Genomic DNA, 15,814 nt, shown 5'->3' with positions numbered 1-15,814 from the left:
GAGACGAGGAAGGCCGACCTTCCTTAGCTCATGGGGTGTGGCCACCACGCTGCACTGGGCTTGTTCGGGTGTGCACATCTGTCCGTGCGCGCTCGTGCTCGCGTGTGCGCCTCTACTCTCAGGATCTGTGTCTGTTTCTCTCCTCGTGACGTCTGCGTGCGCCGGCTCGGGCGTACTTCCCTCCACCTGCTCTTGGGTTATTTCTCTCTGAGTTAGTCCGTGTCTGCATCTGCTTTCCTGGGTCTGGGTCTGCTTGCGGTGTGTGTGTGTGTTTGTGCCCCTGCCCTGTTGTGAGGCCGCCGGTGTTGCCCTGCGTGGACCGGTTGGCTTGTCACCGGCTCCTTCCTTCCCCCGCCCCCCTGCCCGTCTGCAGTAGCTTCCGAGGGCTGTCATACCAAGGACCACAGACGAGGTGTCTCAAACCACAGAAATCTGTGTCCCAGGTCTGGAGGCCAGATGGCCAACATCAGAGTGTCAGCGGTGGGCTTAGCTCCTTTGGAATCTCTGAGGGCGAAAGGGTCTCATGCTTCCCTCCCAACTGCTGGCAGTGCCCACCGTGTGTGGACTTCCTGGGCTCGTGGCCGCATCTCTCCCATCTCTGCCCCTGTTGTCACATGGTCTTCTCTGTGCGTCTATATCCAGATGTCCCTCTTCTGATAGGGACACAAGCCATTGGACAAGGGCCCACCCACATGACCTCATCTTAACATGATGACATCTGCCATGACCCTATTTCCAAATAAGGGCACATTCCCAGGTTCCAGGGATTAGGTTCCAACCCATGTCATGGGGGCCACCGTTCGCTGCACGACAGGACAGGTACCCTCCTCCGAACGTGCAAACACTTGTATGTACTTCTCTGCATTCCTCAGGGCCTCAAATTTCCTTTGCTCCTATTTTCGCATGTTCTCTGATGCCCATCGTTGCTAATCTCGCTCTCTCCTGTCCCCATTGCTCCTCTGCTCGCCCACCCCACCCGCCATCTGCAGCCGGCTCTGTGCAGCTCGACAGCTCAGCGGGAGCGTCTGAGCGGGGGTGACCCACTGCCCCTGCCCCCGGCTGATTTATTGGCCTGTAAATGCTTGCCCCAGAGAAGAGCAGCTTTATGTCCTCTGTGCGGCTCTCTGGGTCTCCTCCCCACCTGCCCGGCCAGGCAGGTTGTCTGTTTTATTTCCCACCAGTCAAAGCCCTGTGACCTTGTGACCCCTAGCGCATACGGCCTTCCTTATCTCCTTCCCAGACCAGTCAGCGTGGCCTGGTAAACAAGCAGCTCTTCAAACACCGAAGTAATTTGACCAAGTTGGCGAACATGTGGACGGTCAGTTGGGGTTTAAAAAAAAAATCATTAATCACTGATCTAACCGTGAGGCGGCAGTGGCATCCCATGGCGATGGGTTCTCCTGTTACCTCTGCCTTCGGTGTGTTTTCATGCTCGGACTCAGCTCCGCTTTCCAGAGTTAGGGGTGAGCAGAGAACGGGCCGGGGCAGCAGGGCCATTGAGTCCATTCGCATCATTGTTAAAAGTCACCCTGCTGTGCAGGAGAAGAAACCCTCTTGGCTTATTAAAAGGGAAGACTTCTGTTCTGCCCCTAACACTGTGGGGTGCCGACTGACCCAAGTTAACCTGATTCTCAGTCCTCTGGGTCCTGCCCCACGTGGGCCGTTCAGTCGTGTCTGGAGAAGTTTGGGGTGGCTCCAAAGGGAGCCTTGCGAGCTAGAAGAGACCTTAGCAAAACTTAGTACAAACCCCATATTTTGCACAAAAGGGAAATGAAGCCGGGAGTTGAAAGGGGTTCCTGTGAATAAAGCCAAAGGCCAAAGCAACACTGCGCTTCATCCTGAGAGAACTTTCTTTCTGGCTTTCATTTTGGCCTCCAGAGAATTAGCGGTGGCTACAGAGGTGGACCAAACTAGCTTGGCCACCCTCCCACTTCAGTTACATACAAGTGCTCCATAAAAATTCGTACGAGATGTCAGTGCTTAGATGAACTTGCAGAGAGAGAGATGGAGAAATGCCCAGGAGCCAGGAATAGGAGGAAGCAGAACTGTGACAGCCTTGGGCTGCCAGGCAGGATCCACTTGAGGTGGTCCCACTCTGTTTGCAGCCTTGGAGAACATCCCCATGGTTTAGCTTATTTGAGACAGAGTTGTGTTCTGCAGGTGTCATGGGCTTATGACATGGACTCCCCAGCAACAAAAGATGGTGTTCCCCATGGGGCTTTGGGTGCATCCGTGGGCGCCAGAGTAGAAGGAACACCAGTAAGTCACCCCGAACATCAGTGCTACACTAGAGAGAATATGCAGGGGTGGGAAGATGCTGATTGAAATTACACGGATACATAAACGCCTTAGTGTTACTGATTTCACTTGGACTTGGGGGTATTACATTTGCTTCAATCGGGAGAAATAAGAGTTGCAACAAAAATCCAGTTTGCCTTTAGGAAAATGAAGGAATTGACATTTCTTGTACCCTAAATAAGGCCTCTGAACAATCATCCTGCTACAGAAACTGTTCTGCAAGGCTCAGCTGTAGGAGGAGCCATAGGCTTCAGCATCAAACTGGAGGGAATCCGTGGGGTCCAGAGAGCTGAGTGTGGCAGGTAAGCCTTTGGCAGCAAGCTAGGAGACCTACGGACTACAGTCCTTGCCTGAACCTTGGCTCGAGAGGGCAAGCACTGAAGGTGCTCCCGTGAGAAATCAGATTTGGACCCACACCTCAGGAAACCCCCTTTCCATGATGAGAATGTTGTGGGGGAATCCCAGGCCCGAGAGTTAACATGAAAATTTGGCACTGTCTGTTGCAGGAACCCAGTCCTCAAGGGGTTCCGACAGAAAAACCAGCCCTGCAGTGGAAAATTACAAAGCACACTCGGAGAGGCTTGGGGTGAGTGGTGAGCTAGTAAACAAGGAAGCCAGAAGGATTAAAGATGAAGGAAGAAAAGGCAGGGGTGGGTTTGAAAACCAAACAGACCTTCTAGAAATAAAAGAATTATAGTCAGAGAAATGAAAACTTTGATGGGCAGGTCAAGGAGCAGATGGCGCACAGCTGGAGATTAAAAAGGGAGATTATCGGGAATATAAAAGCAGCGAAGCTCACTGAGGAACCACATACAGGAGGGAGTTCAGCATCTATCTGGAAGGAGATTTCAGAGGAGAGATAAAGGCGAATGGAGAAACAATGAGGTATTGGTGGAGAATTTTACACAATTGATGGAATTGGGAATGGTACTGAGGTCCATTAAGGCTACATACATATAAATTCACAGCTAGAGATACATGGGAATGACAAAGACACGGGAAATATGAAAGGTCGCCTACGAGGGGAAAGGTCAGACTACCTGCAAAGGACTAAGAACTAGCCTACTTGCGGCAGTAAACACAGAAGCCACAAGATGGCAGTGTAATCACCAGCCGAGAATTCCATACCCAGCTAAACTGTTACTCAAGTGTAAAAGTCACAGGTTACTCTTAGACCAAGACTGAGGTGTTTACAACCTCAGTCCTTTGCCCAATGAGCAAATACAATTCAGGATGAGAAAACACCTGAGTAACCTGCGCTTCTCTAAGGGAAGCATTTACAGGCCAAGAAATCAGGAAGGGACAAATGGAGAATAAAGAAAGAAATCCAGTAGGAAACAGGAAAGGAGGGTTAAAATGAAATGAAGAATAAAATGCAAAATGAACACATTAAGAATAAAACTTGCCAGTTAAAAAACTCAGAGTTCACACATATAGACACATCAATTAACATGTTACATTATTATATGTTGTTTACAAGATTCATCTCTGCAATATAATCATAAAAATGATTTTAAAAATTAAAAATACAGTGTAAGACCAAGGTACCCTGAGATAGCAACCTTAAGGTCAGACAAATTAGGCAAAAGCCTTACACAGTGATCTAAAGACTGAAGTTTAGGGACCCTGCAACATAGTTTCCAATATATAAACACAACTTGACAAAATTACTGATGGTCCTCTGACAAATACCCAATGAGCGAACACAGGCCATTGAAAGTAATAGATAAACATTAAAAATTCGAAAAATTTGACAAGCTTAATCTACTGGGCATAAACCCCTGCACCAAGCAGGTAGGGAAACACATTCCTTTTTTTTTTTTTTTTTTTTAAGATTTTTTCATTTATTCATTTGAGAGAGTGAGAGAGCATGAGCTCTGAGGGCAGAGGGAGAGGGGAGAAGCAGACTCCCCGCGGAGCAGGGAGCCCGATGTGGGACTCGATCCTGGGACCCAGAGTTCATGACCTGAGCCGAAGGCAGACACTTAACAGACTGAGCCACCCAGGTTCCCTGAGAAAACACATTCTTACCAATAAAATATGCAACATTATTATAAGTATTAACTCTGGGCTAGACTATAAAGCAAATCTTTGTGGTATCAAAGAATCGTCATCGCCTAGACCACGTTCTGTGACAACCTTGCAGATAAGAACACCTTCAATAACTTGTACCTAAAAGGGAAAAATTATAATGTAAGTTATAAGATATTTGGGTCTGGCCAACCTTACGGAGATTAAATAATTTGTTAGTTGGCTAAAGAAAACAATGAAGGGAATTTGCACGCTGAATGCATGTAATAGAAAATTCATTAACTGCAGAAGTTAGAAAAAGAGCCATAGTGTAAAGATTTGAACAGACAGATGTGGAAGGAGAGCCCAGTGGTTAATAAACCTTCAAGACACTCAAGCTCGTGACATTCGTAAGATGCAAAGGGAAACAGCATTATTTCAGGTCCATTAGATTGGCGAACATTTTTAAGCTCCCAGACACTAAATGCTGACGCGGTTATGGGGGAAACAATTCCACTGACGTCGATAGTGAGCACGCATGGTTTCAAGCACTCTTGAGACTTAGAGAAATGAGAGATTTCAAGGCCCTGTGACATCACTTCTGTACCCAGATGGATGCTCTCAAGATATTTTTGTATGTGTGCAGGATGAGACATGTATACAGGTGGCCATTAAACACTAGCAAATATGTGGGACCAGCTTACTGCCCCTCAATTGGGAAAAGAATAAAGAAATCATGGTTTGTTTATAGAGTGGAATATTATGCAGTCATTAAAATAAATGAACATCGACAAAGATAAATCCCAAGCTGGGGGAAAAAAAACTAGCAAAGATGATCTTTCAGGGAAAGTTTCTAAAAATATAAAACAATAGAAATGTGCATTGAAATGGTGCATACCGGTCCTCAGGAGAGGGAGGGAGAAATAGGGACGTGTGGATTTTAGTGGCATCCTAGAATGTTTAATTTTTTAAAAAGTGTTCTAAGTCAAATATAGTAAAATGTTAGCATAAAATGTTGATGTGTACACTGGTATCTATTATATTACTATTTGTATTTCTTTGTATGTTTGTACTATTTCAGTATTTAAAATTGTTAAATTAGGAAGAACTGATATTGAGCAAAACAATCAGGTATAAAGATATGCGAGCAGTATGAATGTTAAAAACAAAAAGGCCACCCTGTTGCTATTTGAAGAAGATATCTGCATAGAAAATCCAAGACAATCAACTGAGAAACTAGTATAACTAATAAGATAATTCAGTAAAGTTGCAAGATAAAAGAAAAATGTACACGGTGGACAGAATATTGGCCTCCCAAGGACGTTCACAGTGAAATGGTGAGTGTACTGTCATCTGTGACTGAGATTATGTCAACGTAACCACTTCAAACTGTTTAGTCAGATTGGATCTTGTGTTCAAAGTCTCAGGGTCTAGGGTGGGAGCTGCAGGAACCACGTCTCCCCACGCCGAGCTTGTGCAATTGAGTTCTTGAAGGGTGTACATCCAGAATGTCACCCTGCTTGGTTCCAGGGGATGTCATTGACATGTCTTACATTACAGCATGGGCCATCCACGAGAACTCTCTTCCGCAAGTTAACTCAGTGCACTGAGAAAAGGGTTGGCTGGCAGAGAATCAGGGTAGATTCCAAAGATGTGGCTAATAACGGTTAGTGCTAATTAGTGACACCTGTGAGACAGCCGTCTATCCACTCTCCCTTGTCAAGAAAAACCTTCCCTCGCTCTTAAAATCCACAGCCTCCCATCCCCTCTGCTGCTTCCTGTCACCCAACATCTACAGGCCATCACCCAGCCTGTGTTTGAAATGTCCCTCAACAGTCCACTAGAACCCCGTAGATTTCCATACAGTGAAGGCAATAGTAACAAGTATGTGCCATCTTTCTAACTCATTTTTTTAAAAAAGGATAGGAACCTAACAGAAATCAAGCCGAAAGATTCAGAACAAGAATATATGTTATGGTCATTTTCAGATTGCTCTATTATCTTAGTTTTGTCTGAGGTGAGTTCATCGCCTCATGGTTGATTGTCTTACCTATCTAGCCTTAGGTATTGTGTGTGTGATATGGAATTTTAGCATGCGTGTTTATCTTGACAGCATAATCTCCCAGCTCCTGACCTAACCACACATGAACGCACGCTCACACACATACCACACACATACACACGCACCATATTACACACATACCATACAAACACATACATACACTCCTCACACACACCATTCCACAAATACACACATTACGTCACACCCACATACCACACACCACACACATTCACACACACCACCCCACAAATGCACACACCACGTCACACCCACATACCACACACCACACACATTCACACACACCACCCCACAAATGCACACACCACGTCACACCCACATACCACACACCACACACGCTCACACACACCACACAAATACACCAGTCACACCCACATACCACACACCACACATTTACATATACATACACACAAACACACACCACACCACACACATACATACCACACACAAACATACCCCTCTCCTCTGCCATCTATTTCACTTCCTCTTGTTCCACAAGGCCTATGTCACCAGCAGAGAGTCCCCGCCCCTGGTTGGATAGAGCCCCACATTGCAGCCCCACTGGCTCTGTGTTCTGGGTCCTTCCGGACCCTGCCCAACCCCCCCCACGTGGAGCCCTGTACAGCTTCTTCCGGCTCTTGCCCCACATACAGCAGGACAGAGCCTTCAGCAGCACTCAGCCTCCACATCCTTATTCTGTCCAGCCCAGGGATTAGCTCGTTTTTTGTTTTTTGTTTTTAAGATTTTATTTATTTATTTGACAGAGAGAGAGACAGCCAGCGAGAGAGGGAACACAAGCAGGGGGAGTGGGAGAGGAAGAAGCAGGCTCATAGCGGAGGAGCCTGATGTGGGGCTCGATCCCATCACGCCAGGATCACGCCCTGAGCCGAAGGCAGACGCTTAACCGCTGTGCCACCCAGGCGCCCCGGGATTAGCTCGTTTTTGAGGAGGTGTCTGTTTTGTGTTGAATTTTTCCTTCTTGAGGCTTTGTACTCGGTGGTGTGGCAGGAAGGAGGGTGGCCTTTCCAAGCACAGATTACATCACGAATCAGGGAGATTAGATTAGATCTAGTGCTTGCAAAGAGAAACACAGTTGATCCTCATTTTGGGGTTCTGTAATTTCAAGTTCCCTACTGTCTAAAGTGTCCCTGTAACCCCAAAATCAGGACTCACGGTGCCACTGTGTGGTCATTCACAGACCTGCCCAGAGCCGTGAAAATTGAGACTTGTCCGATGCACGCATTGCTAGCCAAGGCCCAACTAGGGGACACTGGCCCAACTGTTCCAGCTCCTGCTGTAAGCAAGTGTCCTTTCTGTGGTCTCTAGAGTCCTAGGTTTTTTGCATTTTTTGCTTTTTGTTGGTGAGTTCGCTGTTTTAAATCCCCCCTGTGATGGTGCTGAAGTGTTATCTGGCGTTCCTACGCCCCAGAATGCTGTGATGTGTCTTATGGAGAAGACACACATTAGATAAGCTTCCTTCAGGCATGCGATAACAGAAATGTTGGCCTTGAGCTCGATGGCAGTGAATCAATGATGCATATTAATAAGGTGTCTTCAGACAGAAACACACGTAAAATGAGGTTATGCCACGATTGATGAAAATACTGTGACCAGAGGCCCAAAGGAACCTAACTCTGTATTTCCCTGGGAGCAGTGGTTTGCTAAGTCAGTGTTCTCAGAACATTCTAGAACATCAGTACCGCCAGTGGTGGGAAAGGACCGTATTTACATGAGGGAACATGGAAGCCCTCCCCAGCAGCTCACAGGAGGAGCGCCAGGCAGCCCCTTCTTCCAGCCCTCACTCAACTGTGACCGCTCTCTTCTGCAGGCTACTTTCTGAATTTTCTGGAGCCAGTGAACAACATCACCATAGTCCAAGGCCAGACGGCTATTCTGCACTGCAAGGTGGCCGGAAACCCCACCCCCACCGTGCGGTGGCTGAAGAACGATGCCCCCGTGGTGCAGGAGCCGCGGCGCGTCATCATCCGCAAGACGGAGTACGGCTCCCGGCTGCGGATCCAAGACCTGGACACGACGGACACCGGCTACTACCAGTGCGTGGCCACCAACGGCGTGAAGACCATCACCGCCACCGGCGTCCTGTTCGTGCGGCTCGGTGAGTCGGGGCAGCCCAGGCGTGCGGTTACCAGGTAGCGGCGCTCCCGGCCGGAACAGGAGGTTCCTTTGCAGGTTGACACTGAACACGCCAGCAGGACAGAAATCAATAAAACCGTCCCCGAGGCCTCTCTCATTGTGCGCGAGGTCCCAGCTTAGCCCGTTCCCCATTTACTAGTCATAAAAGCAAGTAGACACAGATGGAGTGGTCTGGAAACCTGGAGTGCAGAACATGACCCCAGACGCGAAGGTGAGCTTGGAGGCGGAGGGAACGGCCGTGTGACAGAGGTGGCCCCCTGGGGAGGCCGGCCACACTGAGGGAGACAGGCAGCTGCTGCCCACGGAAGCCTGGGCCCAGCCGAGGCGAAGGACCGAGAGCATAGTGCGGTGATGGTCCCCCACCCTCGCGCTCGTCACAGATGACCATGGGGAGGGGTGCGTCAGCTCTCATCCCAGTGGTGAGATGGTCCCCACCCTGCCCCAGGCCCGTCACACAGGCTCCAGACCATTCGGGCCCCAGGTAGGAAACAGAGCTTGTGAATCAAGCTTAGATGGGGAGAGAGCGAGAAAAGACAGCAGAAACTCCAAAAATACCTCCAAGCGTTTCTGCATAAATAGAGAGAGCGTCCCCTCCACATTTGGTGGTTTTCGCCGTCCCTGGTATGTAATCTTGGGCAGCCCAGAGCCCAGGCCCGAGGACGGCTCACCACAAATGAGCATGCGGGGATGCGGCCGCCTTTACCAAAGGCTGGATCAGAAAAAGAGGCTGGATCCAAATTGTGAAGTATTAATAACCAGTCTTTTTCTTCTTCTTCTTAGGTCCCACACACAGCCCAAACCATAACTTTCAGTAAGTATCTGTTTCCCTCAAACCATTTTCTCATTCCCCAAGGGTTTCCATTATGTAAGAATCCAGGATTGAAATCCAGCAACGGCATGTCTTTGCCGAATTTGCTGGACGCCGGCTGGACTTGACACAAGGATGGCAACGTGCTTGCTCGGGGCTGGAGCACTGCCAGAGTTTCCATGGCTTCGTGTCAGGGAGAAATGTCGTGAGGGCAGCGGTTGCTCGTTCCTTTCAGTGATCGTGACCTTACAAGGCAGCTGGAAGGACTGTGTGCGTACAGGCCTCCTTGCTGGGGACACCAGGGTCCTGGAAACAGGGAGGCGCTTCTCACTGAAATCCCAGCACCACCCACAACCGCCCCTCCAGCCTCGGGTCTATGACAGGTGTGGCCATGGGGCCTCAGGGCGTCCTCTGGCATAGACCGGTGTCAGACCCCGCTTCGGAGGTGAGGACACCAAGGCTCAGAGCCTGGCTCCTGCGTCTTTATCGAGCCGCGGCTGGGTGCTGCCTGTGGACCCCGGTGTCTTTTCCCTGGTATCTCATCTCTCCATGTACCCGTCCGTTTGGGGACATTCTCCTCTGGACCCTGCATGTTCTGTCATCCCGTGCACGAGATCCACTCCCTTCAGGGTTGCGTTCGAAGTTAGCAGGGGCTCCCGGGCTCCCCATTTCTTGTCCAGCCAGATCAGAGAGCCATTGCTTCACCTCCAAACGTTGTGATCAGTGACCCAGATGCTACGTGTTGGTCAGGGTTTGCTCCTCCATGGCCCCCCGGCTTCTCGTCAGCACTGGCCGCTGGGGTGGGTGCGTGGACAGGGGCCCCTGGTAGCAAATATCGGGCACCATTTACAGAAGGTAGATTTTTGAGAAAATCTGTGCTGAGCAGTAGTGTTAGAACATTTGTCCCTAATAATCATTTGTGCATAGAGCGAGGCAAGAAGAAATTATAACAAGGCCACAGCTCGGAGGCTTTGGAAAAGGTGTCCATGATTTCTGGAGTTGACCTTTTATTTTTTCATACTTTAAAATCTTATTTATGTAAATATTATATAACATAGACATACAGTATTGGAAAACAGATAAATATAATTTATATGTAAGTAGAATGTATTTTTTTTTTTTAGATTTTTATTTATTTGACAGAGAGAGACACAGAGAGAGAGGGAGCCCAAGCAGGGGGAGTGAGAGAGGGAGAAGCAGCCTTCCCACTGAGCAGGGAGCCCAACTCGGGGATCGATCCCAGGACCCTGAGATCATGACCTGATCCGAAGGCAGACGCTTCACCAACTGAGCCACCCAGGCGCCCCTCCCAACATTTTATTATGAAAAATTTCAAACATATGGAAAAGTAGAAAGAATTTCACAGTGAATATCCAGTCCATATGCCCACTGCCAGACCCTGCCATTTACATTTCATCTGCTAGCCTTATTGCCTCTCTCTCCGTCCATCAGTCCGTCTTCTTTTTTTTAATACATTTCTCAGTAAGTCACAGATATTTGTGTTCCTGTACTTAAGTACTGAAGTGTGGAAATCATTAACAGGAGTTCATATCTGTCTACTAGCCTTGTTTCTTCTTCTTGATTTAAAAACTACATACAGTGAAGCGTACAGTTCTTGAGTACCCCATAATAAGGTCCAGCAAATGCAAAAACCTCTGCAGTGCAAACCCCTGTCCAGGCACGGAACATTCCTATCATTCTAGAAGGTTCCATCATGCAGCTTCTCAGGCAACTCCCTCCTCCTGAGGCAACCACTGTTCTGATTTCTTTTCTACCATGGACTTGTTTTACGTGTTTTAGAGATGGAATCCTCCAGCATGTAGCCATGAAAGATGGGCTTCTTTCACTATGCGTCGTGTTTTCGGGGTGCATCTGTGATGTGCGTGTAGTAGCAGGTCACTGCCTCGTTGCCGAGCTGTCCCACTGCATGACGACACCAGCTGGTTTATCCACTCTCCTGTTGACGGATGCCCTAGTAGTTTGCACCCTTCAACTCTTACGGATAAGGCGCTGTGGATATTCTCAGACACATTTGGTGGACGTATATTTTCATTTCTGTTCGGTGAATACCTGGGAGTCATATTGCTCACTCACAGGGTATGTGCGTGCCGAGTTTTGTAAGAAATACCAGAAATATCAGACTTTTCTTAACGTGGTTGGACCACCTTGCACTCCCACCGGCAGCTAGGAGTTCACTAGCATTTGGTTTGGTTGGTGTTTTTAATTAAGTTGAGCCATTCTGGTAGGTCCAGTGATCTTCACGTCCATATGATTTCTTGAAAAAGCTATTTTTATTAAGCATTTTAATTTTTCAAACAAATGCATTTAAGACTATAACCTGTCCTCTGAATACTGCTGTGGCTGTATCTTTTTTCCACCTGCCAGGCACATAAGCTTATTTTGTTATTTTCTGATTTTTTTTTTTTTTTTTTTTTTTTTTTTTTTTTGCATTATCATCAGTGATTTGGGGATGTATTTTACTTTTGGTAGCCTGTTGCGATTTTCTTTGGGGCCAATTAGAGATGGTCAATTCTTGTGAATATTTCCTGTTGTTTCAAAAAATAAGTGGGTTCCGATGGTGGTCACACATAGGTCACTTTGTATATTAGATCACACACGTTAAGTGTGTCATTGAAGGTGTCTATGTGTTTTTTGTCCACGTAGGTTATAGATATTTGAAAATATGTGAAACTCATCCCTACTTATTCTGGCCAATTTCTTGTCAATTTCTTGCCTACAAATTCTTGCCAATTTTTGTGTTTTCTTTTCTTTTCTTTTCCTTTTTTTTTTTTTCTTTTAGTTTTGTCTGTTCCTAAATGCCTATAGGCTTGAGGCTATATAGCTTTGTTTTGTTTTGTTCTTAGTCCCTTCTAGTACTTTTTGCCTTGAATTCAGTTTTGCCGGACAATAATACTGCTGTTCCTAAACTCTTCTTATTTTTATTTCTTTCTTTATTTAAAGATTTTATTTATTATTTATTTGAGAGAGAGAAAGAGAGAGCATGAGTGGGGGGAGGACAGAGACAGAGGGAGAAGCAGGCTTCCCGCTGAGCAAGGAGCCTGAAGTAGGGCTCAATCCCAGGACCCCGAGATCATGACCTGAGCCAAAGGCAGACACTTCACTGACTGAGCCACCCAGGAGCCTCCAACCTTCTTTTTAATTATATTTCCTAAGAACCTCTTTTACTATTCTTGTCTTGGTTTTTTCTTTTTTTTCTTTTCAACCTTTCTGTGTTGTTTGATGCAGGTGTCTTGCAAATAGCATGTAAGTACATTTTTTTGGAGGTTGGTGAGGTGGGTTTTCCATTCTGGAAGTCCAGGATAGTACGTGTAGGTTACGTTCATTTTAACAAGTGTACAAGGTTCATTCTGAGTCAACCCCCCTTTAATCGACTGTGGGCCATGTGAGTGAAGGTTAGTTGTTTTAACTGGTACAGACCGTCTCACAGGAACATCTGTCCCTGTCTCCCTGTCCCTGTGGACGTGAGTCCTCCAGTGGCCAACATCTGGGAGCGGAATCGTAAGTGTGCACCTCCCACGCCTCCAGGTACGGCCAGGTGGCTAAGGAACTCATGGTCCATCCAGCAAAGCACGAGTTCTTATTTCCCCCCGTCTTCAGCACGGATGATCAGAACTTAACATTTTGCCAGTGTCTTGGGTGTCAAATAGTAATTTAGAGTAATTTTACATTAAATCTCACTTCTCTCGTAAATAGAGAAGTTGAACATATTTTGTTGGTTTAATAACCATTGAACTGCCCGTTCATATACAGTTTATCCTCTTTATTTGCACATTCCGTGCTTGTACATTTTCTTACTCGCTAAAATTTCTTTGTAACTCCAAAATCAGCACTCAGGCTGTTTTCGCTGTCACTCACGGACGTGTGCAGAGCAGTGGAACATGGTCGTTGCCCATGCACACGTTCCGGCTGAGGTCTGCCTTCTTATTTCAGCTGTCCCACGGTAAGCACTGTGTTTTCGCCGTCTCTTCGCGTTTTGTGCTTTTTGTGGGCGATTTCGCTGTGTAGGACAGCCCTGAGCATAGTGCTGAAGTGCTCTAGAGCTCCTGAGCACCAGAAGGCTGTGATGGGCCCCCTGGAGAAAAACACACATGTTAGATAAGCTTCCTTCAGGCGTGAGTTACAGTGCTATTGGCCCTCAGCTCGACGTTAATGAATCATCAACACAAATAAAACAAGGTTACGTATTGATTGGATAATGAAAATGTTATGACCACAGACTTGCAGAAAATTATCTCTGTATTTCCCCTGGGAGCCATGGCCCAGTATTTACTCACTCAGTGTTTGCAACACCCGTATAGAAAATAATTACTACAAATAACCAGAATACACTGTATTTTACCCATTTTTCATTAAGTTATTTGTCTTTTTCTTATTGATTTGTAAGAGTTCTAAAATATATTCTAGATATAACTTTTACATAGCTTTTTACTCCATCGGAATGATTTTTATGCTAGTATAAGCGGGCGTTTTACTGTAGTATTTTTCTATATCAGTGGCCTAGTCCTTGGCACCATCTAATGAATAGCCCCAACTGTAATCATTAAATTTAATGTCACCTCTGTCATATGTGAAATTTCTGTGCATGTGAATCTGCTTCTGAGTCTCTATTTTCTTCCAGTAGCTTCTGTACTTGGAATAATACCACAGTATTCTGACAGTGTAGCTTTGCAATATATCTTGTCTGACAGTGTAACTTTGCAATGTATCTTGGTACATCTAAAGAAATTTTCTCACTCTGCTGCTATGGACTGAATTATGTCTCCCCCCTCCCCCCCCCAATTCATACATTGAAGCCTTAACCCCCTGGGCCATGTGACAGTATTAGAGGTAGGGCCTTTAAGGAGGAAATTACAGTTAAATGAAGTCATAAGGGCGGGACTGATCCTGTAGGACTCATGTCCTTAGAAGTAGAGGAAGACCCATCAGAGCTCTTTCTGTCTACCATGGAGGCCGCAGCAAGAAGCTGGCCATCTATAAGCTGGGAGCCGAAGAGGCTGGCACTTTGATACTGAACTTCTCAGCCTCCAGAACTATGAAAAGTCAGGTTGCTGCATCTGGGCTATTTGTTACAGCAGCCTGGGCTGACTCATACATCCCCCTTAATACTCTACCATTTTTTTCAGATTCCCTTGCCGTTGTCTTTTACTCTTCCATCTGGATTTTTGCCAGTTTGTGTTTTTATTGGAATTGCATAGTAGAAGTCTGATTTTTGCAGTGAGTTTTTCAGATACAAAGGGCATTCTGTGTTTTTTCTCCTTTGAACATATTAATATCATGTTACGAAATAGAGCTCCTAGTGTCAAGTAGCTTTGCGGTTCCAGCCTGAAATCCTCTCGTTCATGGTGAGTTCTTCTTTCGTTGGGCTGCCGAATAGATCTGCTGCTTTGTGCTGGCAGACGACCTTCTATAATCGGGTTATCTTGTAGTCTGACGCGCCCACGCCTGATTCTGATCATGTTTCTATAGACTAACCTCCACGTCCTTGCGGCGTCTCTGGAAATGAACCCAAACCAAGACAGAAAGAGGGGAAATCAGCGGGCTTACGACAAATTCGTCCACAGGTTCTCCATTTTTGTCACTGGAGTGTCACCAGCTTGTCCCACCTGTGACTCCTCTCTCGGGCCATTTCCTTAGGCTCTTCCCTTGCTGGACCAGTAGTGTGCCTGTGCCTGCAGACAGAGAGCTGACCAGTGAGTAATAGTGGAGCCTCGGTCGATCCCCGAGGGCAGCGGGTCAGCGCTGGGCCGCGCTGCTGCTCTGGAATGTGAGCAGGAACGGCTGTGGGGACTCCCCTCCCGGCTCGCTGCCCAGCGGCCGCCCTCACACAGCCGCACCTGCAGACCCTGGCAGAGCGCTGGTCACCCGTTCGTGTGTGCCGAGCAAGGTGAAGGGATTTACTGCCGTTAAAACTGTGCTTTTCCTTTCATGCTTCTGAAGGGAAGGTGAGGAGGGTGTGTATATGGGCAACAAAGGCTTTAAGAACAGGCTGTGACTCTGCAGACGCAGGTTCAAAGACGGCATTATTACGGCTCACTCAGGTAGCAGCTTGGCTAACGTGAGGGGATTAGTGTGAGGCTGCGTGTACGGGTTTCATTTTTATCTGCTCTTTTAAAAGTGGTTCGTTTTCACGATGACAGACCCGTATCTACACCACGGGGTAGCCTGGTGGCATGGGCCTGTGGGGGTGGGGCGGGGTGACCTTGAAACCTGCCCTGTTCCCTGCATTGCTGTCCTGGGCCAACACGTGCGCACACGCACAAAGTGCTTCAACAGACGCTGCTTAAAGGGAGATGTGTTGTCCTTTGGGACAGTTACAAGTTACGTTAGTAATTGGCCTCTGGGAGATCGCCTTCCTCCGGGCCGTGTCCTGAGCCCTTTTCTTACGTCACAAAGTGCAGGTGACTGCAAGCCTTTGGCCGCTCACCACCCATATGCTCATGGCC

General features: G+C 47.2%; 1 protein-coding gene across 3 annotated transcripts in view; it reads left to right on the top strand.

Annotated features, from left to right (window-relative positions):
- The window catches only part of ROR2 (receptor tyrosine kinase like orphan receptor 2), a 190,345-nt gene that overhangs the window by 151,013 nt on the left and 23,518 nt on the right, over nt 1-15,814 (top strand). For all 3 annotated transcript variants that reach the window (XR_007189877.2, XM_044391253.3, XM_026519214.4), the window contains 2 exons: nt 8,217-8,504; nt 9,323-9,353. Coding sequence is in view for 2 of the 3 variants with exons in the window: in XM_044391253.3 (XP_044247188.1) it covers nt 8,217-8,504; nt 9,323-9,353 (319 nt within the window). In the remaining variant the exon portion in view is untranslated. The remainder of the gene's footprint in view (nt 1-8,216; nt 8,505-9,322; nt 9,354-15,814) is intronic.

This window comes from Ursus arctos, unplaced genomic scaffold (assembly GCF_023065955.2).
Source record: "Ursus arctos isolate Adak ecotype North America unplaced genomic scaffold, UrsArc2.0 scaffold_33, whole genome shotgun sequence".
Classification (NCBI taxonomy): domain Eukaryota; kingdom Metazoa; phylum Chordata; class Mammalia; order Carnivora; family Ursidae; genus Ursus; species Ursus arctos.
Note: the sequence above shows the minus strand (reverse complement) of the source record. Positions and strands in the feature narration are given on the sequence as shown.